Below are 23,240 nucleotides of genomic sequence, written 5' to 3'. Positions count from 1 at the left end.
TGTACCCAACAGTAGAAGTAGTTACTACAGCTCCAATAGCCACAACCAATCAATGCTGCTTACTGAGAGATTCCACAGGGGCCGTTCTGCACACTGAGCACTGAAAATTGAAGTGCATTATGCTGATGTGGTGGAACTTTAAAGGCCTTGATATTCATACTGTGGAATGGATTCGGTAATGGAATTGGTACAGTGAATACAAGCTTGGGAGCCTAAGTAGTCACAGGCCCTAAATTAAAGCTTCTGGAGGTGTGAAGTGACTTCTGAGATGTAATATAATTGAAAAGTGCCAAAACATCCCCTTTGAAACGACAAAAAAGAGCTAACGATGTGAGTGCTAGCTCCTATATTTTGCGGTTCTGAAGTTTTTGCTTTAAAAATGTAAGTTTGCGTACAAAACCTACGTTGGCAGTAGTTTTATTAAACAGATACTACATTGGAATACGAACAACCATTTCAACCCGTAGAATTGACCGTGTAAGAGTACCACCGTGATTACGGTAACGCTGCAGAGGCCCCGCCTCCTCCGTGCGCTCCTCCGCGGACGAGCAGGAGCTGCTCTCCATCAGCGTCTGCAGAGAAATGCGAGCGGGGAGCGGCGACAAGATGCCCGGTCGCGCAGCGCTCCGTCGCCCGCAGACATGAGCGGGGTCCCGTGCGCCTCTCCCGCCCGCCACGCGTCGCTCTCACCATGCGGATCCACCGCAAAGTAGTTGTGATCGCCGTGTGCTTCGGAGTTTTCCTACTTTTGTACTTTTTGGGGGGCAACGCCGCGGACGATCCGCCGTCGAAAGAAGTTGCGGAGGAGGAGGAGGAGAAGGACGGCACCGCGTCCCGGTCGCCCCCTGAACGCGCGCACGATGTTGCAGCGAAGTTTGCGAAGAAGTCGCACCCCGGAGGAGCCGGCGGGGGGGCGCCGGAGCCTCCCGGTGCGCGCAAAGAGCGGCGCGCAATCAACGCGGGCGCAAAGAGGTGAGGGTCGTCACTGTCTCACTGTCGTTCCTGTCGCGGGTCGGTCGGTTCCCCTCCGTGGACGGGACCGCGGACTCGCTCAATCGGGTCTCTTCGATGTCTCGTCCTGTCCCCGCGAAGTTGAAGACAGGGAGCGCGTCAGCGCGCCTCCATCAAGCGGCGCACGTTGTGCTCAAGGACGCGGTCTTCACAATGGCCTGGTCTCAGTGTGCGCTGCGAGGCGGCCTCACACTTGCATTGTGGCTTTTTGTTGTTTACTTTTAATTTCCACCGGAACGTGAGTCACGCTGTCGTAATCGGAGGGTGAAACGAGAGTAGAGCGCGGAACCAATGCGGCTCGGTGGAAATGTTGGAGAGAACCACAACGGAATGAAGATCTTTTCACCCTTGTTTTTGTTTTTAGGCCCTTTTAATGTGGTCCTCTGCTGGGCTAAAGTGGGGAAAGGTCACCTTGAAGGAAACAAATTGCACTTAATTAAGAACACACACTCGCACAGCATGATACTGGTGTCCTCCGGTTCACATAATTGCACTGGTGAGATGTTACTGGGAAATAACAGGAACTTGGTGTGTTCTCGGCTTCTCTCGCCAAAGTCTGCCAAACACACAACCCAATGTGGGAGGAAGTAGAGCTGAGAGAGAAGATGCACTCTGCTAGAGGATCTGATTTAGTCTCTTTGCGGCCTTTTAAATGTAGACAAAAGATTGTCGGTTTGCTATTTCCGTTCAAGGATGACAGCATTTGTTTTTTTTCTTTATTGTGTCTTCCAGCTTTCTAATTCCAGCCTGCACATCCCTCGCGTTTCCTCCCCCTGGGCTCAATGCCAGCAACGCCCTAATAGCCACAACGTGGTGGTGGAGATACCCGCTCAGCCACTAATATATTTTCTACTGCAAAGCCAGACTGGAGGTTTTGGGAGCGACGTTGGCTTGATAAAAGCCACGGAGGCCTTGCGTTGAGAAAGGTCCTTTACGTGTGTGCTCAGCACTGATAAGGGAGATGGGGTGCAAGGGGTCACCGAAGGAAAAAAAGAAAAACTACCAGGTTTAGAAAAGCGCTCCGGACTGACTGCTGAGATAAGGGGGAACACACGGAGCTTGTGGCCCAAAACTTTCCCCCCATTTTATTGCACGAGATAATCGTTTTCTGTCAACAAGCAAACAAGCCGTGGCAGGAAATAGTCATTACTGGTGCTCTGTTAAAGTGGCTCTTACGGGATAAGTGGATTGTAAGATCGTCCGATGTGACCTCTATAATTCCCACTGACTTTGGTTTGCACAGGTTGGAATCCTTGCGTCCAACGCGCTCTGTTTCCCGCTGAATCTCAGCGCTGGGACAGATTTCCTGCTCGGCGTGCTTTGTAGACAAACATCCCGGTTCTTCCCTAATCATATCATTTCCTCTTCACACATCACACTACTTCCTGTGGCCCGAAATAGAGATGTGTCCCCCGGCAGATGGACCCCGTACACAAGCCGCAGGCTGCTGGAGGTGGAGTTTGTCGATTGATCCCAAAATGTCAACCATTGATGACGAAAACGCGCGGTTTGCAGCCCAAAGGACGTCCGCACCTGTGACGCATGATCGTCACAACACGATGACGATGATTTGCCTGCAGGATGCACGTTCCTTCACTCTGACCCATTTGTCTTCAGTGTGGTGTTTGAGATGCCTCCGTCTGCTTTTGTTACGTTGAATTAAGCGGCTGCATCTACAGGATTAGATGGGCGCAGATACTTAGCGTTGAAACAAATCCCCTGCCCTGTCGCTCCGGATGGAGTTCGGCGCTGCTCCCTCGCTGTGAAGAAGTCACTCGCTCGCCGGCGCATTATGCACCGCTATAAAAATGTTATTCTGCATGACGGAGCAGCCTCTCTTCTGGGAGTGTTTTTGGAGATCTCGCTTGCCCGTGCAGCGCCGACGCGGCTGGAGAAGGTGCTCATCAGGGGCAGTTAGACGGGCCGACTCACCTTCAATTTACCGGTGAAGGAGTCATACAGGGAGACGCTGGAACGACAGGACATGAGGACGGGCCTCATGCAGCCAAAGCCATTTCCCATCGAGCAAATATCCTTTTCTTAACAGCTGAATGACGCAGACGCTCCCTATACCAGCTAATGCTCATCTATTGTGGCTAACCCAACTGTCCCACTGATGTCTCTAGTGAAACTCGCTTCTCAAAATACATGCTGTGGTTGGGCAACAAAGCAGATGCAATGTGGTATCAGTATCTGGAAAGAGGCAAACATTTGAGGTCTATTAAGGTCTTAAAGCTGTTTTTCCTTTAAATAGGATGGATGTCAATGAGAAAAGGACTTCTCTCTTGGTTTAATATCCAAGTAAACATTGCAAACATGAGTTCTGTTCCGGTCAAAATGTGAACTAAGCGGTTTTCCGCAAACCAACGGGTGGTGTTGCAGTGACATCGCCCACTTCCTAACAATGGTCATTGATTCGCCCGATGTTCAACACGTGATTGCATGGAGCGTATTCAAGTTTATTGAGCACATCTTGGCCAAGTTGAATTTGACAGATGCTGATGGATGATGCGCTTCAGGCTGTTCAGCTGAACGGCCTGATACCAAAAGGGAGTGCAAACGAATAAGCTGCTTCCCATGAGCGTTTGAACCAGCCGGCTGTGCATCAACAACTGTTTCTGACCAATCGACACGACTTTGCAGACGTTTCTGAATTTTCTTTTCACTGAAAAATGTCAAGTCTGAAGAATCACCTGTAGGTTTGATTGACATGTGGCATTAGATTTAAAAAAACAGAAATCTGGTTGGTTCTTTTAGAGCAGGAGTGCCCACTTCTTCAGGTTGCGACCTACTTTTCAGTCGGCCGAGTCGTGGCAATGCACCCCCCCCCCCCCTGTCTTTCTTCCTGCTACGCCCGATTTAAAAGGGTTTGCTGTGGGCCTTTGGAGGCATGTGGCCTCATGTTCTCACTCTGCAGCCAGTGAATTCAATTCTTTTGTACCATTTCTTTTTTTTTCCTTCTTTACTGCCTCCAGATGTGGGGGAGCAGTGCAGAGACGCAAAGCATTATGTGTGTAGCCCAATGCTTATTGCAACACAAGGAATCAGCGTGTTCCTTTGTCTGTCCGATTTTCTACAGAAATCAATCCAAGGGAATTTATGTCGCATGAATAAGTGCGAGGTAATTAAACGTCGCCGCGCACGAGATACGGACGGCATTTTCTTCTGGAGAATCGGGACGTGTGTTCGACAACCTTGACGCGCGGCTTCTCGTTCATGCTGATCTGCGGTCGATCATTGTCCCCCAGCCACGCAGAAAACAAAGCGTCACGCTCGGGGGGGGGGCCGCCGCGCAAGCCCACCTGTCAGATTTCACCCATCGCACCTCCCAACGCTTTTTAATCACCGCTTCCTCCAGGCTCCAAAGAGATGCGCGTTTGGAATATAGCATCCCCTGTTCATCATGCGCCAAATGAAAGGTTCGGTTGTGTATTTCTTGTTTTTACATGTCAGTCTCCTCTCCCCCTTTGGCTATGACGACGCGTGTGTTGAACATGCTGTTATCACGCCCATGTATAGCGTGTACGCGGAGCACGAGTAGACCACGTCGGCCTCCCGCCTCCCCCCATTGTGAGAATGTTTCCATATCCTAGCGGGAGGCACTGTGCACCTCTGGGTGTATTTGAACACATCAGCACTGCAGGCTCTGCAGAGAGAGCACATTTTTCACATCAGATAAAGGACCACTTTGCCTTTTGAGCACGGAAGGAAGTCCAGGGGGATCTTTACTGAGCCACAATAGAAGATAAGTGGGAGCGTGTGTGGTGGTAAGTGTTGAACAATATGAGAAACAGCACAGATTTTTCATCTTCTCAAAGTGCAGTGCCATTTCCTTTGCTTGTTTCACCTGTCTTGATTCTCATAAAGTCCAAAATGAATTTCTGTGCTTGTGGCGTGTGCACAAAGTGACGTGTTGACAGGTGTGAGGTGTGTTTCCTTCTGCTTGAACTAGACTCGTAGCTCTATTTCGTCCCTGTCTGTTCCAGCAAACGGCGGAGCATCGTGGGCCGACGCGTGACCCGGCGCAAGCGAGCGGAGGAGGTCATGCACCTGGCCGTGGTGGCCTGTGGGAACCGGCTGGACGAGACGCTCACCATGGTCAAATCAGCCCTGCTGTTCAGCCTCAAGAGGATCACGTTCCACATTTTTGCCGAGGACCCGTTGGCCCCGCAGTTTGAAGAGAGAGTGAGCACCTCCCTTTGTGGTTTCTATGCACACTTCTTTAGTGTCCTCTGAGATATTCCAGCGCATGTTAAACACCTGCTCTCTCTTTGTCACCGACGATATCAAGATCAGAGCAGTTTCAACCCGGACTCCTTCTCGTACAGACATTTACCCCTTTATCTCGAGGCCGGCGAGTCGTATATCACCAGACACCCTTTTTCTCCAGCAGCAGGCATCACTACAAAGTCACCTTCACAGGGGGGTTTTGATGAGCTCCACTGATATGGTGACTCGCAGTCTATTAACGCCTTTTAATGGTACTTGCACCGCGCCCACGCCACCTTTAACAGCTTTTAAACACAAACCTCAAACCTGTGTGTAGCGGAGGAATGTGTTTAACAAAGAATCCCTTGTGGGAGACGGGGGAGTGTTGCACATGCTCAGCAGGGGGCTTATGTCTGGCGGTGTAAAGCGGAAAGGTGACGGGTTTGTCCGTAATCTTCTTTTGAAGCTTCTACGACGCACCGCGGCGTTTATTAAGAGTCACTCGTCGGGGCGCCATGACACGTGTCTTCACCACGTCAAGTGACCGGACTTTCACGAGACGTTTTTCATGTCAATGAGTGTGTGAGAGATTAGCTTTGAGGATAACGGCCGTTTCTGAGACGCAGTTTTCCACTTTTTAAAGAGGTCCTCTTTGTGAAATGTCTCTTTACTTGCAGCTGAAGCTGTGGCCCCCGTCTGTCTCCGCCAAGTTCCAGTACAGGATCTACCCCATCACCTTCTCTGTGGGGGACGCCGACGAGTGGAAGAAGCTCTTCAAGCCGTGTGCTGCTCAGAGACTCTTCCTCCCCGTAACCCACCGCACTTATCTCCTCCCCGTGCATGAACACACGTTAAGAACAAATGCCACCAATCCATTTCATTTGTGTCTCAACAGAATCCCCCCCCCCCGCTTTACTTCATCCCTGTGCAGCTATAGGTCATTCATCACTACGATTATTGACAATTTCACACCTTTTCTTTTAACAATTGGTCTCCAGAGGCTGAGTGCAGGGATTCCATCCAGTGAGGGGCATTGATTTGCTTTTCTGCTGGTTTGTCTATTGGAATAACTTAATAAGCTTACTTATCGTGTAATGAAGAGATGGCAGCTCAGGCGGATCCAGAGGGGATTCCTCCGGCTGCCAGGCAGTCAATGGACATTCACTATGGGCCTCATCCGGAATAACTTTTGAGAACTATTGGTGCACTCTGTAATGAACTATCTATCCTTATACTTTATACTGGGAAGTCACTTTGACTATATGATTATTATCTATATTTCTCAGCTCTGAGTTGACGGCACAGTTCATCCGTGGAGACGGGGAGTAATTGTGTCACTCGTCGTATCGTTCTCAGCGGACAGCTGTAGTTTGCATTTTCTTCCTTCTTCCACTGCAGCACACAACTTTGATCACGCCATCATTATTATTAAGTCTAAAGTACTAGGTGGTCCACCCTACCTGAAAGGGTTAATGCTGAACTACTATGGAGTAAAACGAGGCTCAGTCGAAACGGCTCAGTTTGATAAAAGAAATGACAAAATTGTCCGATGAGAGGACCCAGCTCAGTGTTGCCAAAACCTTTCCAATGGACGCGGCCAGCAGCAGTTGCTCCAGAAGTCCCTAAATCTTCAGAAATAAGTCACCAGGTTGACAGTTTTATTAAAAAACTGAAGCCCCTGTTTCATGTTGAATCCCCCCACACTCAGACATCTGAACTGGACCTCTGGATGCTTGCTGCATACTTTGTAGTTTCGTCGTGGGAGAATACTGATATATTTTCATTTGCGATGGTCTCTGGTAGTTCCCCTTCTAGTTCTTTTGGATCCCAATGATAAACGTGAGCGTGTCCCACCAGGTAATCCTGAAAGACGTGGACTCGCTGCTCTACGTAGACACTGACGTGCTGTTCCTGCGGCCCATGGACGACGTCTGGAGCCTCCTGAAGACCTTCAACGGCACCCAGCTGGCAGCGATGGCCCCGGAGCACGAGGTCCCAAAGATCGGCTGGTACAGCCGCTTTGCTCGCCACCCCTTCTATGGGGTCACGGGGGTCAACTCCGGCGTCATGCTGATGAATCTGACGAGGATCCGCAGCACAATGTTCAAAGTGAGCTTTAAAAAGGGCATGGGGCGGTTTCCTTTGAGCTCACGGTGCTCCGAGCGGCCCTTCTGCCCTCAGAAGCGCTCAGCAGCGCTTAGTACTGCCAGCACGTTGCAAACTGGAGCATGTAAATGTGCTTCTCCTTTGATGATGTGTTTTCTGCAAGGAAAAAAATAAGATTCCCCGGAGCTGTTTGTGAGTGAATGTTGTTGGTATTTCAGAACAGCATGATCCCCAGTGGCCTCTCATGGGAAGATATTCTGCATCCACTCTACCAGAAATACAAGAACCACATCACCTGGGGAGACCAGGACCTTCTCAACATTATCTTCCACTACAACCCAGGTGAGGATCTTTTCAGCTGCACATTCACGTTGCCTGCAATGATCATGAAATTATCAGATTAAAAACACATCACACATCCTAAGAGGCTTCAGAGGCCCTGTGGTGGAAAATATGTATATTTTTTGCAGATCCCGCTAGTGAGTCTACAAAACGCATCCATGTCACAGAGTAGAACTTTGCAAAGACGGCTCAATGGTCATACACAAAGTCTGAGTTCCACCTCTGCTACACAAAACACTTTCCAAGGTCAGCATAGTAAGATGGACAAAGACATCCACTGAAAGAGTCCAACATCGGGAGTCACGTTGGTGAAACGGTCTCTGCTACCAACGTGTTGCTAGTGGAAACAAAGCAGACATTCTTAACGCTCTCACTTCGACCATCAAAGAGAGCTGCGGCATCCTGCTGTGGGAATTGAGTTCAAGTAGGTTAAAGCAACAAACAACAAGAATACCAATAATATTCTAATACTAACAGTGTACATTTTTCCTTCACCACCACGTCAAACTGGGTAACTGCGTATTCGGACTTGAACGCATCGGTTCCGACCTGGGTTTTATTTGACGCTGGTGAACCCACCTCCATCCTGAACGTGGTTTAGGCACAAACAAAGGCGGCTGTGGCTTCAGGCAGTGGCAGACTTGAGCTCCAGCTGCATCGCCCAGATGTGGCCGTCTCAGAGCCCAGTTCAGCTGCTGGCGCCAGTGTTCGCTTGGAAACCCTTTTCTGAAGTTTGAGGACGGGTTCGATATTAGCGTAGCAGACAAGTCATCCACCTGCATGCGTTGGCTGTATCCGGGTTATTCACACAGGACACGAGTGTTTCTGTTCTTCCCCAGAGTGTCTCTTCATCTTTCCATGCCAGTGGAACTACCGGCCGGATCACTGCATGTACGGCAGCAACTGTAAGGGGGCAGAGGAGGAGGGCGTGTCCATTCTCCATGGCAACCGCGGCGTGTACCACGACGACAAGCAGCCAGCGTTCAAAGTGGTCTACGATGCAATACATGATGTAAGTCACATTCCCCTTGTACTCTGACTCTGTGGTGAGCATGTCTGGGGTCTGTGGGGGGAGAGAACCCACGCTCACACGGGGGAGAACATACCACCAGTCTGCCACCATTCTGTCACATGCACAGTCCCCATTTCCTCAGGCCAGAACATTAACTTGATTTATACAAACGCATGCAACATAGCTCCCCCTTTTCACAGGAAACCAGGTGTAACTAATGGACTTTTCTGAATAAATACGAAACGTGTTGCACGGTTTGGTTAATGCCCTCTGCTGAGAAAGAGAAGCTTTGAGTATTCTCGCTGTGACACAGATTCTCTCTTGCTCGCATGAAACAATTTGGGTCATTTCTTTTGTTGTTGATATATTTAGAATTTGTCTTCTCCGGCTGCAGAGTCAGTTCCCCTCCCGGCTGCGCAGAGATAAGCCTCTTAAAGACGAGCCGGGTCGTAATTTATGATTAACAGAGAACAGGACTTGCCCCACCCCCCCACGGTTGGAACTACTTAACACCATTTAGCTCATGATACGTTCCATTTAAAAGACCATCAACCTGAAATGCCACTGGGATCCCAACTGACACGCGACCATGATTCTGTTCCTGCAGTTTCCCTTCGAAGACAACATGTTCCAGTCGCTGTTCTACCCGATCCAGACCAAGTTCCTGGACACGGTGAACACCCTGTGTGGTCGCATCCCTCAGGTCTTCCTCAAGCAGATAGAGAAGACCATGAGGAAGGTGTTCGAGGACAAAGTGGTGCGGCACGTCAGGCCGCACTAATAAAGCGATGGAGGCGTGGACGCCCTGGTCTTGGGCCGCCTGTCACGGCGAACTGGGGGCTCCGTGTTTGCTGTGCAGTCGACACGTACTACTTCCTGGACTTGGTCTGGTGAACCTCTGTGTGGGTGAAAAGTACACAGAGGCATCCGGTGCTGGTCAGTGATGCCGTAGAATAGGTTTGCCTTATTGTCGTCTTCAAACTTTCACATCAGTTTTATAACGTATGAACATTGGAAAAAAACTAGTACTGCAAAAATGATAATAATACATTTCTATGACTAATTATGACCGTATGATATTTGCATCTCAAGTGCGGGCTGAAAGTAAAAATTAAGGCAAATTTACCTCAACTGAGACAAAAGCACCCAAGGTTTTTATTTCCCCCGTGAACACGAGCAACAAAGTCCATTTTGAAGAGCTGTGCTACTCAAAGTGGTAGATCTGCAAACCGCTGCCCTACAATCATGTGAATGTTTAACCAGCAAATAACTTGAATGGTGAGCTTGGCGTGAATGAGAAGAGTTGCCAAAATGCCACTGTCAGTATTAAATACAGCCCAACCGAGAGAAAGACGAATGTTAAAATGCACTTTCTGAATGATTTGAGACTGGATGGTTGTTTGTACGCAACATGTGAGATGCTACACTGTCCGAGGGAATCGAAACCAAAAGTGCTAGCTTTTTAAATACACCGTGGAAATACCAGAGCTGAGTGTGTGCCATAGTCATGTCTACTATTACAGAAAAATGAGTGTGTGTGTTTTCAGGGTGCATCTTGGTTTTCAATGTGTGTTTATGGTCCGATGTGAACACGCGGGTCACATGTTTTTGCAGCATTACTTTCAATGTGGTGTAATGATCTAAATATGTCATTCCAACCGGAAACTGGACTTTGCTGCATCATCAAAATGTGTTTCTAAATAAATCAATGCAATGTGCTGAGTCTCATCTATGGTTCTCTCAGGTGAATTATGCAAAAGGTTTTGTCCTAACACGACTTGATATGTTCGTTATGATGCTGAACTCACCACTGTGTGTTCCACCAACAGCTGACAGCAGTGGTGAAGCATATTTAAATGTCAGCAGCAGGATGGAGGTGAGAAGCAACTGACAAAAATAATTTAACAAAAAAAAAAGCCTGGATCAATTGTCAACTTGGTATTGAAGATCGGTCGGCCTCTGTAAAAGTTACGTCTGTAGAAGTTTATATGAACTGTAACAATCAATTATTGGATATGTATGCGCATGCATATCCTGATGTGTAGAATATACAGCGCAGCCGGGTTTAATCTTTTATCTTTAGACAATCCATTCCTTCATGCTGATTTTACACACAATAAATTATTAATAATAAAATGGATATGTAATCTGAATTAGTTTTGTCACTGTGGCTTCATGTCAAACGCTAATAAGTGGATGTTGTGGAAATACGTGAGGCCTTAACTGCAACACTCGTATTGTACTTGTGGTGAGTCACTTTGTGAGGTGAGGAATAAATGATGTGGAGCAGTGGTCTGTTTTTAAACCTTCAGGTAGAACAAGTGTCCTCATCCAAGACTCCTACTGGCCCATCAGCCCGCGGCTGGTCCTGCGTCCCAGGACGGCTCTTCACCTCGCCGCGACCTCGGCCTGGAGGAGGCCGAGGATTCCACCGAAACCCGGACTATTTCAGCAACATACCAGATTATTAGCACATCATCACTTAAGCCTAAAATGCAACAAAACCTTCCGTCCAAAGACATAAACGTATGTACGGATGAAGTCCCGCACACTGTCCATCATGCTGCCCTGCTGCCAGCACTCTGAGCCAAGCTCCTGTGTGTCAGCCAGATGGCCACGTTTGCAGAACCAGCAATAAGTTCATCAATGTGTGTACAGACGTCTCGATAACAGATAACAGAAAAAGACCCTGCAACAAAACCAGCTCCTTCAAACGCTTTGTGGAAACCACTACTTCATCTCTGCCAAAGAGCGCCGGTTCAGAACCGTGACACAGATTTGGTAGAATGTTTTTCCCTGCAGCCTGAATCTTTCATTTCCTTTAATTGATATCTGTCAAATAACTTTACTGACATCCATCCTACTCGCTCTGTTTGTATCAGGAAAACACAATGTTGAATGTGACAATATCAGAATCAGTCAAGGAAATCAAAGATATAGTAAAATGTGTTTTCAAAATTCGACGGAACTGTAAAGTTTGTACTAGTACCTCAGTGTAAGTACACAAACCCATTGCATCCATATATATAAATAAAAAAAACTTTTATTTTTTAAATTGTAGTCATATTTCATTCGACTGTCATACCTGTCAACAAGCGCATATCTTTTGTTATTGTGTATGTACATGTTTTGCAGGTTGCCGTTGCAGCGGCTTGTGTGTGGCGAACAGGCAGTGACCTCACGGCGCCATATTAAAATGCTCCCTCCTCTTTGCCTGTGCGCTCTTAGCTTAGTTAGCAGCAGCTAAACGCCAGTCTGCTTCTTACGTCCGCTACACTGACAGAGAGCAACGGCGTGATGGAAATTGACTCGCTTCAAGAGGCGCTCCGAGGTCACTTCTATTTATTTCGATAGATGCGGTGTTTCTTCAGACGGCGCGTCGTGCGCGGGCCTCCAGATTTACTTTATTATGAAACGCAAACGAATTCTAGCTAACTGGCTAATGTCGCCTGCTAGCTGCTACTCATGACTAGCTAACGCTAACCTTTCACGGAAATGGTTCAATTCATTCGCCTGCGAGGAAAGATATCTAACACATGATGCGTCTCTTTGTCCGTACTCTCGAACGTATATTTATTTGCTTCCGATAATCGTATTTAATTCGCCGACGGTCATTATTGACTGAGATGAAATAACCGGCCGGTGTCACCGTTTGCCGGCTACGCTTTTGCAGCTAACTTCACATGCTAGCCCGTTGCGCTAAACTCGAGCTAGCTGTCGCTAGCCTGGGACCTAGCTTAGCTCGATAGGTGGCTTTCGCTAGCCGTTACGTTATGTAAATAGCTGACGTTTAATGCCCCCGGGTATCGATATCGCCGGAGACCCGTTAAACAAGCTTACCGTCGTCTGCTTAATGCAGCTAGCAAAGACAAGCGAGCTTCACAGCGGTGTTTCACAACTGGAGGTTAAATGAAACCCTGTCCCCTGTTCGGGCTTGTGCACCACGTAATGTCGGTGTGTGTTTGTTTTCTCTTAGATTTTGATAAGAAGGCAAAGTCGGAGTCATGTCCTCTTCTGGAACAGTTTCTATGTCACATTGCCAAGACTGGAGAGACCCTGTAAGTAGACCCAGTAGACCCTCCTTACGAACCTTACTCCAACGTGTGTTCTTAACCATTGCCACTGTGCGCTGCAGCAGAAATGACTAACTTTGCAGAACACGTTTGTTTCTTAGTTTGTTGCGTGTTGTTGGTCTTGTTGCCTCTACTGGCCTGTGTGACATGCAACCATTGCGTGCTCTGTTCCCTTTTCCTCCCCATTCCCCCCCGTTTTATAATAAAGCGTTAATCCTTGTTCCGCTTTCCATTTTCCCTCTAGGGTTCAATGGTCTCAGTTTAAGAACTACTTCCTGTTTAAATTGGAGACGGTGATGGATGACTTCAGCGCATCAGCACCTGAGCAAAGAGGTCCTGCGAATCCCAACGTGGAATCCATTCCGTTTGAAGACATGAAGGAGAGAATCCTGAAGATTGTGAAGGGTTACAATGGGTAGGTGACCAGCTGAAATGGCACACGTTTGTCAATGGTGGCGGGCAGACAAGGAAATGGAAGCCCGATATAACTTGACAGGTTCCCTGTGTAACTCAGGCAGTGGACAGGTGTCATCTAGGCTAGCGCACCTAATTTGCTTCTCATTTATATATGTACTCTACAACGTAATTACCCCATAGTGGCTTTACTGCTCGACTCGTCTGTTTCAGTTTGGTGACCTTTCAGCAAGATGTGTTGTCTTTAAGTGGAAAAGGTGAACGAGTGCGTGGGAGCGATTCTAAAGATCTGCATTAAAATGATTCATTTCTAGCATGGACTGATATTTACTGAAAAAATATCCGCCGGCGTTGATTGATTGTTTCTGATGACGGGTGGAGGTTTTATCTCTATTGCGTGAGGGGAGCTATGTGGAGGTTTTTAATGAGGCTGTTTCAGACCAAATGCCTCGATCATTATGTGTTGTTATTGTTGTGTTCACTATTGACATGGCTGGTTTTATGAAACTTTGAGGTTTCTGATTTAATATTCGACAGTGCTTTGATATACTGAGTGGGAAGCTTCTTGATATTTCAGGATCCTGAATGGGGTTACATTCATTTTTTCTGTTTAAAGTATGAAATCCAAAGTGATAACTTCATCAAAAGGAGCTGAGTCAACCTAAACTTGCCCTTCAAGAAGTTTGATATTTCATTGATTTGTATTGAGTTATTCTTCAAAAAAATTTAATTTTTTTTTACAATTTATTGACCAACTCAGGTGAATAATCGTGAGACTAATTTATTATGAAAGTTGGACCTAATTGAGTGATCTGTTTAATGTATGTAAATGATCCTGTGACTGTCAGCTGTTCTACAGTAATACTGATATCATTTCCACTTTCTAGTGGTGGTGATGGTTTTCAACACATTCAATATATATTATCTCCTTTTTTTTCATGTTAGAATTCCATTTACGATCCAGCGTTTGTGCGAGCTGCTTACGGAACCGAAGAGGAACTACACAGGAACAGATAAGTTTCTTCGGGGGGTTGAGAAGGTATGTCTAATCATCGTGGCCGTTTATCCTTTTTCTCCTCCAAGTTTGTAACTGTTCTCACTCATTTGGTAAATCCTTGTTTCCGTCCAGAATGTAATGGTGGTGAGCTGTGTGCACCCGACCTCAGAGTAAGTGTCTTGTCCGAGTGAAACGCCTTTTATTAGAATAAACTAACTGAATACAATGTTTTGGGAATCATGTTTTGACGTTTCTTTTTTTTGTAACTTGCTTGTGCAGAAAAAATGGATGCAGCGCTGTCAACAGAATGAACGGAGTGATGCTTCCTGGGAACACGTCTGCTTTTACAGAGAGGTTGTGTTGAGGACGGATCTGCTCCTTGCTCCTAAAACACACAGACAATGATGTTGTTCATTGATTGTTTAGATGTTGTTTTTTCATTGTGCTTTCTCACGTTCGGCTGTGGTTTTCTTAGGAAAGTGAACGGCCCTGGAACTCCTCGGCCCCTGAACCGACCAAAGTTGTCTCTGGCCAACTCACTAGCGGCCAACGGCCTGCCAGACAGCACAGACGACAAAGACCTCCTCACAGAACAACAAGAAGATGACGACAAAGACTCCAGGTATGCCGGAGACAACCCTGTTCTCCCGTTAAAGGAGACCTACCGCTCATTTTAAGACTCCTACTTGTTTCCACCATAACGCGTTCACATTCCTCATATTGTCTGTATGAATATTGACGTTCAGTCGTATTACTGTCTTTGAAGTTTCTTTAGTAATAATTCTAGGCATCGTAAAAAAAAGCTAGTTTATTTCCCCAGCGTTTGGAGGTTGGTGAACATGCCAGACACCTTAACGGGCAGAAGACTTATCAAAGTGGAATTTTCACAATATGTCCCCTTTAACGAAAACCCACTGGGATCAACTTGATAGACTTCCTGCTTCTGTTCCCCAGTGAGGTTTCAGCGTCAGGAGGCTCGCTGAAGAACAAACACCAAGAAGACAAGGAGGAGGACATGGAAGCCGAGCAGCAGGAGGTGAAGAGACTCAAGTTCAGCAAGAACGAGGAGGAAGAGGGTGACGACGACGACGAGGATGATGAAGAACATGAGGCGGACACGCTGAGGCCTTTGCACGCCAGCTGCCTCTCTAAAGAGGCAGAAGCCATGGTCCAGGAGGAGGACGACGAGGAGGAGAAGAAGGCCGGGTACAGCAGGGACAATGAAGCCTCCAGCGGTGCTGCTGCCGCTGAGGACCAAGGTGGGTGTCTCTCTCTCTTACGTGCCCTGTGTGTCAATGGGTTTGTTTGTGATAGGGGTTTGGGGGGGTTATGGTATGGGCTGTTCATGCACACTTTCTTAAGAAAAGCTGAGTTCACTCAGGTAGATAATGGAAAACTGCTCAATACCTCCTGCTTCATTTGGCTGCACATTTATACTCTGTTACCTTTTTAAAAACTGCAGCCAACGAAATGATCGATGAAGTTGAACAAAAACTAAATGTAACCTTTTCAAAATGCAGGACTGTTTGATTTTGCACCTTCTAAGAATATTAAGACGGTGTGACGCTTCATTACCTGTTGAGCTGAATATCTTTTGGTATTATTTAAATGATTAATGCCCTTTTTAATGTTGAGACTCCTTCGCTATGTTCTTATTCATCAATATCATTTTGTTGAGCCTTTGGTTGGTTTTACATTAGCAGCTCATTAAGCAGCTCATTAATCTACTTGAACCGAAATACTAAAACATGATCTACTCTGTTGCCACAGAACCAACGAGCAGCACGCAGGTGGAGGCGTGTGCGAGTTCCAGTCCGGAGGCTGAGCAGGCCGAGAGAGAGGTGCCATGCGGCTCCCAGGAAGAGGGCAGTGACATGGATCAGACGGAGCAGCAGGCGCCTGCAGGCGTCCTGCAGAGCCCCGAGACCAGCAGAGACAGCGAGGAGAGCAACAGTGACCCCGTCAGCAGCAGCAGCAGCAGCAGTAGTAGCGGCGGCGGCGGCGGCAGCAGCGGTAGCAGCAGCTGTAGCATAGAGGAGAGCGCAGAAGCAACCAGAGAAGACGTGGCTCTCGCTCCCTCAAGCAGTACATCTGAACCTCCTACAGAGGGCGCCATGGAAAGTGCCACCTTGAACACTGGGACCACCGAGGAGCCCATGGAGCAGGACTAGACTGAAGGCCCGCCCTCCCTGCCTCTCTCTCTGCAGCCATGCGTGACCATGAACCAGCTTGACCATGAATCCAGCTTGACTGTAACTGGGAATGAGGACAACTATACCTCATACACAGGACGGACGCCTCGTCCCACTTTGGACGCTCCTCCATAAATGGCTCCCCGGCATTGATGTGGGCATACAAATAAATTTTCATTTGAAGTTTTTCTTTCTTTTAAACTGGAATATTTTACTGGTCTTCTTATCCTCTGTTTTAAAGTTTCACTTGGTTGGTTTCAATAGTTTCTTGGATGGATTTGACATCTTTGTTCAATGTATTCGTTGGGATGCTCGGCCGGTTCTTTTCTTCTGCCGCCAACACCGACAATTTGGACATTGTGAGAAGTCAACGCTTTGTTCCCCTTGTGCCCAGTGCGACACTGCCTGGGTCAGAACAGAACCACGCCCGCCCCAGATTATTCATGAAATGGATAAAGATGGGAGCTACCGCCATTTCTGTTCCTAGCAACACCACCAACTATATAATTACTCCACCAAGTTCCACCAGGCTGAGAAAATGTGTTGTTTTAAATTTGATTTCTCTCTTCATGAGAGGGGAGACTTTTTTTATGTTTCCATTGTGTCCTTATATCATTTTAACCACATTTTGTTTGCGATGATACACTACCAATCCCACTAACAATACAATGACCTGCTACCTTGTTGAGGCGTCTTCTGTAGAATGATGCATAAAAACCACCATAATTTATATGATCATTTCGATTCAATTGGTTCTTTTTTTTGGTTCTGTCTACCAGTTGTAATTTACAAAACCAGCTGTAAGTACAAAGATGACTTCTGCTTTCTTTGTATTGTGATGTCACATGTTGTTTCACCGACGGATACACGGAGCCGTCTCTGGTTCCACTTCTACACCTGTTTCTGCAGCTGTACTTTTTGATATTTAGAATTTTAAATTTCTGTAAAGTAGATTTTTGTAGATTGTAATACAGTATGTGTTCACTGCCTTTGTGAAACCATATATAATTGTATAATTTCTGTGTCTACTCTGAATGCTTTTGCTTTCAGTGCGGTATTCAGAAACGGCAATAAATGTTGACATTTTTATGCGCGGTGGTCTTCCTTACTTCCCCTCCGGTCTCGGCCTAGTTGACGCTAAACGGCCCCCCTGGAATAGGACCTGAGTTGTTGGCTCCATCACTGGGACACGTGTCTCAACGCTGTACTAGTTCACCTTTTTGACGAGAGCAACACAAACCTTTGCTGCATACTGATGGTGTGTGATCACACCTGCTATTAATACACAAACATGTTGCTGCCAATTAGCAAAAGCAAAGCTCTGAGCGTAAAGTGTAATACATCGTTTTCTGAGAGCTTTATCAAGCCGTCTCAAAGGAAAAAAGGCTGAGTGTCTTTGAACATCTCACCAATCGGAGGGCAAAAGAGCGTGATTTATGAAGGAGGATGGTAACCGTGAACGAGCTGAACAACACCCGACGTGATTGGCAAGCGGCCTCTGGAGAGGCCTCGCCATCTGCTACGGGTCTCTGGTCTTAATTTATTCGTCCCTCTGTATATGCTGATTAAGTCCCCATATCTGCTTCCCCTGCTGTCTCTTTGACTGCTGAAATTTGCCCACGACCCCCAGAGGAAATAAAAAGTGGCCTGAATTAATCCGCAGCGCGCCGCTTTGAAGGCTCGTCTCTGGGGAAACAAATACCAGGTCAGAGGGGTCGGGATATTAAAAACGTCTCCAATGACTTTAAATAAGACGACAGCTTTATGATTGACAGCGCGGGACCGAGGGCTCATGCACGCCAAAAAAGGGCCATTTGACTCTGTCCCACTGTGTCCTAGTTACTCACTTTACCCCCCCGAGAAGCAAGAAAATCCCCAGTGGAGGGCGTGTTAAAGAAAGTGCAGCGCCATTGGTTTTATTTGCACTTTATTTCAATGTAAATTGTCTGTTAGTATCATTTAAACAGCTGCAGTGAGCAGAGAAGCCCTCGATCAAACCCTCCCCCCTCAGTGGAGGCCCCGCGTGGGCCCCTGGGGGCCTCGGTAAAAAAAAAAGGTCTAGTGTGGTGAATTTGAGTGTCGTGCTTGACCTCCTTCCACAGGAGAATGGCGTTTAGATGGATCTTCAGCCTCGGACACACAGGGAGTCTTCAGTCGTCACAACACCGTAGTTTCGTCGGTCCGGCGTTATTTTTTTAGCGGACCGAAGAGGATTGCAAAGCGCCGCGTCCTCTCAGATTGGGGCGATCTCCGGGTCATCCAATAGAGGGCGCTGTTTGGTTTCCGAGCCACACCAAACAGGCCTTGCCTGACCTCTGAAACCAGAACGCACGCCGTGTCCTCCTCCTGCTTCTGGATGCCGGCCACAGGAGGCCTCCAGACGGCCTTCACAGGCAAAGTGCAGTGAGAAATACTAGAAACCAGGTAGATTCAGTCGCTCCAGCGGCTTGGTCCTCAGGGGGCTGCTGTCAGAGCGGCGTCACCGCGCACACAGAGAAAGAGAAAGTGCGAGTGGGAGACTGCTTTGATTTAGTCGGTGTATTTGTGTCGATGGCGCTCAGCGTCCTCCATCACATCGCCTTCAAGTCCCGTCAAAAAGTTCTAAAGGACAAAAAAAAAACACGCGATGCACAAAGTGTGCTGTAGAATCCCGGCTGCCAGCGCGGCTGGAGAATTGACGGCAGTGTAAAAAAACAAATGTGTCAAACACGATCAAAGAACGCTTCATTTCTCTGTGTTTTCTTTGTTTTTTCCGATACTGAAGCAGTGACTAAATGACTAAGTATCTCTGTAAATTAACAAACATCACTAGTATTCCTGTGGTTACGGCCTTTTTGCCGTTCCCTGCACCCTAATGAAGTACACTGATTGACCTTCCTCCGCACAGGGCCCGTCTGCCCCCCCACCCGGCCTAATGGCACTGAAGGGTCTTGTTGATAACAGCCTCATGCTTTTAGAGGCCATTTGCACAGATGAAGCTGCTCTTTGCGCCGGGTTGTAAAATGTGTGAATGGGAGACTAATAAAGGTGCAATTACAGCCGTCGAGTGTGTGCGCGTCGACGGCGCTGCTGCCGGCTGGCGTGCGAGCGTCCTGCAGCCCGAGGAGGCGGCTGCGCTCGGTGATGGTGATGATGATAATGGCTCGTTTGGCCACGCCGCTGGTCTCTGTCTGAGCCGCTGCCATCCGTCCAAGCAGACGCAGACGTGTTGTCTGTGCTCCACGCGTGTCTGACAGTAGACGAATAAGAACGTGACTCTTGTGACGCGTCATGCTATTATTTATTAAGCTCCTCAAAAGCAGCCAAACAGAAATGGACTTTTTGGTAGACTCTCTATTGATTTGACGTTCAGCTGAAGGAAGAGTCTAAACGTCGCCTGTGGGAACGCGCCATGTTGGCATTTACGGATATTTAGATATTTGGGGTACTGCACTTAACATGCTTTATATGCACAGTGTATATTGGGATACTAAATAGTGAGGTAGTGTGGTTATTGGAAAAACGCTAAAAGTCTATTGGCCCAAAGGTTGCAAACAATATGTTGAAATGGAACCAACAACATGCTGTTCAGTAGTTTCCTGTTCCCATTCACACCAGCTACAACCACAAAGCCCTGAAGAATACAGACACAGAAGAACATGTGCAATTTCATCAAATAAGACCTACAACTTGCTAAAGAGCCATTATGAGTACAATCCTTGGTTGCTTGACAACCTTTTGTAAGATATCGTATGAACCGCTGTACGACGATAAGTTGAGTTACGGGATGTAACCTTTTCTTGGTAGCCATCGCTAATCAGCTAAACACCTTCTGGCTCTGCCTTCACTCACAGTATCAAAATTGATGCGATTGGAAGCAATGGATCCAATGCTGCGTCTCAGCAAAGTCTGGATGCTGTTATCTTGTGCTGAAAGCTCACCTGGAGTTTCATGGAATGCAGTGGAGGTCTCACAACTTGGGGACTGCAACTCATTTTATGGCAATCTGCTTGTTCCATCTGAATGGTTTGGGACGGGCCTTTTGCTACACCTGCTACCACAGGATGTGCAGATCACCAATGAAGATACATGGTTTGACAGGGGAAATGCCCATGAGCAACAAGGGATAATGGTCTGTATCTTGCATGTGTCATACGGCCTCAATGATGTAACATCGACATCCCGTGTGTGCGTTCTACCAAGAGCTCACTCCTCACACGGTGAGCGGCGAGAACCTCTGTTGGGTCATTTGGTTGCTTGGACATGTTTTTAATCATAGAACATCATCTGCGTTCATTCCCCAATCTGCTCATTTCTCGGCGGCTGTGATTTTAGATTCCTGCAGTCAGCCTCTTGTGACAGTTCTGCTCTTAACACGTAATGCCGTTGGTGTTATGAAGCGCAAAACTATGCAGAGTCTGTGAGAAGGCGAGCGGCGACTCTCTCTGCCGGCTGTGAGGTAAATCATTTGGATCCGGTGGGAAATGTGGTGGTAAAGAAGAATGACAGCACGTCTTTCGCTTTCTTTTTGTTTTGTTCATTCTGCTGACTGACGCCTACAATTGGGAATACTGGATAAATTAGCTGCCAGCCAATAAATCTGCAGAGCGGCGGGACACAGAGGAACCCGCGGTGTGAGAATGGCTGAGCGGAGAGGGACGAGCCGTGGGAGGACGGACCGCCGTGAGTTACGGCTCCACGGGGCCATAAAAACACAAGCAACAGGGCCTTTGAAGCCAACGGGACAACGCGAGGGTCAAATACGGAGTTGGAAACATTTATGGAGCATTCAAAGGGTCGGCTTGTATTCTACGTTTGTGAGGTGGAAAATATTCAAGACTCTTAAAAGGTCCACTTGAAGAAATGGAATTTGCACACTGTGGTTTGCAGGATTTCCAATACAATTTGTCACATGAAAGCATCACAAAGTGAAATTAGGGAGTCTGGAACCCTAACCCTAACCCAGTTCAGAGTCTGCAGTAAAAAAAAATGCATCCTTCACTTTTCGTCTTGTCACAGCGACCTCATCATTTAACTGCAGGGTTTTTAGAGGAATACGCTCATTACTGCCCGCCGGCAAAATATGAAATGTGTCATTTCTCAGCCGGCCACTGTATTGTATTCTATGTGTATTATGCAGCAACTAAAGTTAAAATAATGCTAATCACTGCTCTAGATTATCATTAGGGAACTTTCTCTGGGTGTCATTTATATTCATATAATGTTCATGGAATGAACACGAATCAATATCATCCAAATGATCATGTGATCCATATTTCCATATCTCCTGCTTCTCTCCTCGTGATTAATCATCGGCGTTCCGTCACGTAACTGTGATAAATCAGAGCTGCTGGTGGGTTTTATTATTCATTTTATGGATGTGATATTTTCCGTTACCTTTGGAGGTTTGCTCATCCAACCCGGCTGTCGCGTACGATTTCACAGCACAACGTGTTGCTGTGGATTGAAATGATACCGATGAGATCCTGTGAAACACGCATCAATTACTGTACAGTCCACAGCTCACGTAGAAAATGTCATGTGATATTTATTTTTCTCTTCTTTCTGAAGTCTAATTGTGTATTTGGGGATTTTCAGGTACTTTTCTGTACATTGCAGTTCAACACAGTATTATTCAAACGAACAGATAATTCTATAATCTCTTTGACGTGCTGGCTGGCGTTCAGCAGGTGAGCGAGCGTGAAAAGGTGGTTCGGCGTGTTTCTCTCTGCTCCCTTTAATCAAACACGCTCGCAGCGCTTTATGAAGTCGCTGCTGCAATGTTTTGCCTCAGAGGTCTTTTAGAATTGAGGTCATGCGGAAATCAGACACAAGTGGATTTTTAACCAAGACGTGGCGCGAACGCTCCCCTGAGTGGAGCTCTGTTCCCCCGTACAGGTGAACATGTTTGAGGGATCATGTGTGGGCCTGTCGAGCAGCTACGAGCCCTTCAGGGGATCTCCGGCTCCACAGTGAAACGTTCGGGGGCACCGGGGGGTCTCATTTGAACTGAGGAGTCCTGCTTCCAAGCGCCAACAGACGAGCACTCAGGATTTACAGGAATAAACGTATCAAGATCAAATCAAGATTATAAAAATACATGGGGGTGTTGAAGCCAAGCGTGCGAGCGGCTAATCTCCCAGCGTTCTGTGGGGGGGGGGGGGGACCCAGAATTGATTGCCAGAGCTTTTTGTTTGCCTTGCATGCCGTGTTGTTATCTGCCATTCAAAGAGTGAGAGTGGTACCAGGCAGTTAATCACAAGGCCTGGATTTGCTCCGGCTGAAGGAGAAGTAATCAATTACATTCTACCAGCCAGCGAGGAGCAAACGGAGCTCGCACCCAATTATCATAATCCTCCCCCCTAAGTGATGCTGAGATAGCAGAATTACACTCCTCTGCTACTACGTACTTTACATCATTCAAGTGTCTGTTGTAGTAGGACGAGTTGCATAAGGCAGAAGCATTCTGTGGGAGGCGAGTTGGACGTTTTAACGTCAGGGACAATTATATATTATATCAACAGTCGATTATAATGGATTAATCCCAATTAAACTTTGAAGGGCCACCACATTACAAAGTCACTCAATTAATCATGTGCAGGCGTACTAATGTCTGATCTGGTAGAAGGAAAGCTGCTGTTAATGGAGGGATTGATTATGAGGTTTATGTCGTCCAGGACACTAAAAATGTGGAAATACTAAATTGCCAAAGTTCCCCTATAAATAGAAAACTCATACATCTCAATACTAATGTGGTCAAAGTGCTGGACAACGTGGTTCCAACATAAAACCTCATGCTCCTCAAGAGCTGACGGACCCCCCGGGAGGTGGGCAGCAGCCACTGCAAAGCCAACGTGAGGAGACACATCCGGACAGCAGGGACTCGATGGGACGCCGTAATGTCG

The 23,240-nt window shown here is 47.2% G+C and overlaps 2 protein-coding genes across 2 annotated transcripts; both read left to right on the top strand.

The window, feature by feature from the left end:
- Positions 1–462: 462 nt before the first annotated feature.
- On the top strand, positions 463–10,408 carry gxylt2 (glucoside xylosyltransferase 2). Its single transcript, XM_040203097.2, has 7 exons — positions 463–972; positions 4,998–5,196; positions 5,898–6,029; positions 7,078–7,329; positions 7,545–7,668; positions 8,508–8,680; positions 9,288–10,408. The coding sequence occupies exons 1-7, from the start codon at positions 692–694 to the stop codon at positions 9,459–9,461; spliced, it is 1,335 nt and encodes a 444-aa protein (XP_040059031.2). The 5' UTR covers positions 463–691; the 3' UTR covers positions 9,462–10,408.
- A 1,369-nt stretch (positions 10,409–11,777) lies between these two features.
- Positions 11,778–17,445, top strand: ppp4r2b (protein phosphatase 4, regulatory subunit 2b). Its single transcript, XM_040204230.2, has 9 exons — positions 11,778–12,011; positions 12,657–12,738; positions 12,998–13,168; positions 14,113–14,206; positions 14,297–14,334; positions 14,444–14,518; positions 14,640–14,786; positions 15,119–15,423; positions 15,935–17,445. Exons 1-9 carry the CDS (start codon positions 11,978–11,980, stop codon positions 16,333–16,335), a joined length of 1,347 nt encoding a protein of 448 aa, XP_040060164.2. The 5' UTR covers positions 11,778–11,977; the 3' UTR covers positions 16,336–17,445.
- The last annotated feature ends 5,795 nt before the right edge of the window (positions 17,446–23,240 follow it).

Source organism: Gasterosteus aculeatus, chromosome 17 (genome assembly GCF_964276395.1).
Source record: "Gasterosteus aculeatus chromosome 17, fGasAcu3.hap1.1, whole genome shotgun sequence".
In the NCBI taxonomy this organism is placed as follows: domain Eukaryota; kingdom Metazoa; phylum Chordata; class Actinopteri; order Perciformes; family Gasterosteidae; genus Gasterosteus; species Gasterosteus aculeatus.
This window is presented reverse-complemented; position numbering and strand designations above follow the sequence as displayed.

Coding starts and splice junctions, on each gene's coding strand:
- gxylt2 (XM_040203097.2), top strand. CDS start 692: ATGCGGATCCACCGCAAAGTAGTTGTGATCGCCGTGTGCTTCGGAGTT. Junction 5,197..5,897: donor CCCCGCAGTTTGAAGAGAGA/GTGAGCACCTCC, acceptor CTTTACTTGCAG/CTGAAGCTGTGGCCCCCGTC. Junction 6,030..7,077: donor CTCAGAGACTCTTCCTCCCC/GTAACCCACCGC, acceptor GTGTCCCACCAG/GTAATCCTGAAAGACGTGGA.
- ppp4r2b (XM_040204230.2), top strand. CDS start 11,978: ATGGAAATTGACTCGCTTCAAGAGGCGCTCCGAG. Junction 12,012..12,656: donor GCTTCAAGAGGCGCTCCGAG/GTCACTTCTATT, acceptor GTTTTCTCTTAG/ATTTTGATAAGAAGGCAAAG. Junction 14,787..15,118: donor GATGACGACAAAGACTCCAG/GTATGCCGGAGA, acceptor TCTGTTCCCCAG/TGAGGTTTCAGCGTCAGGAG.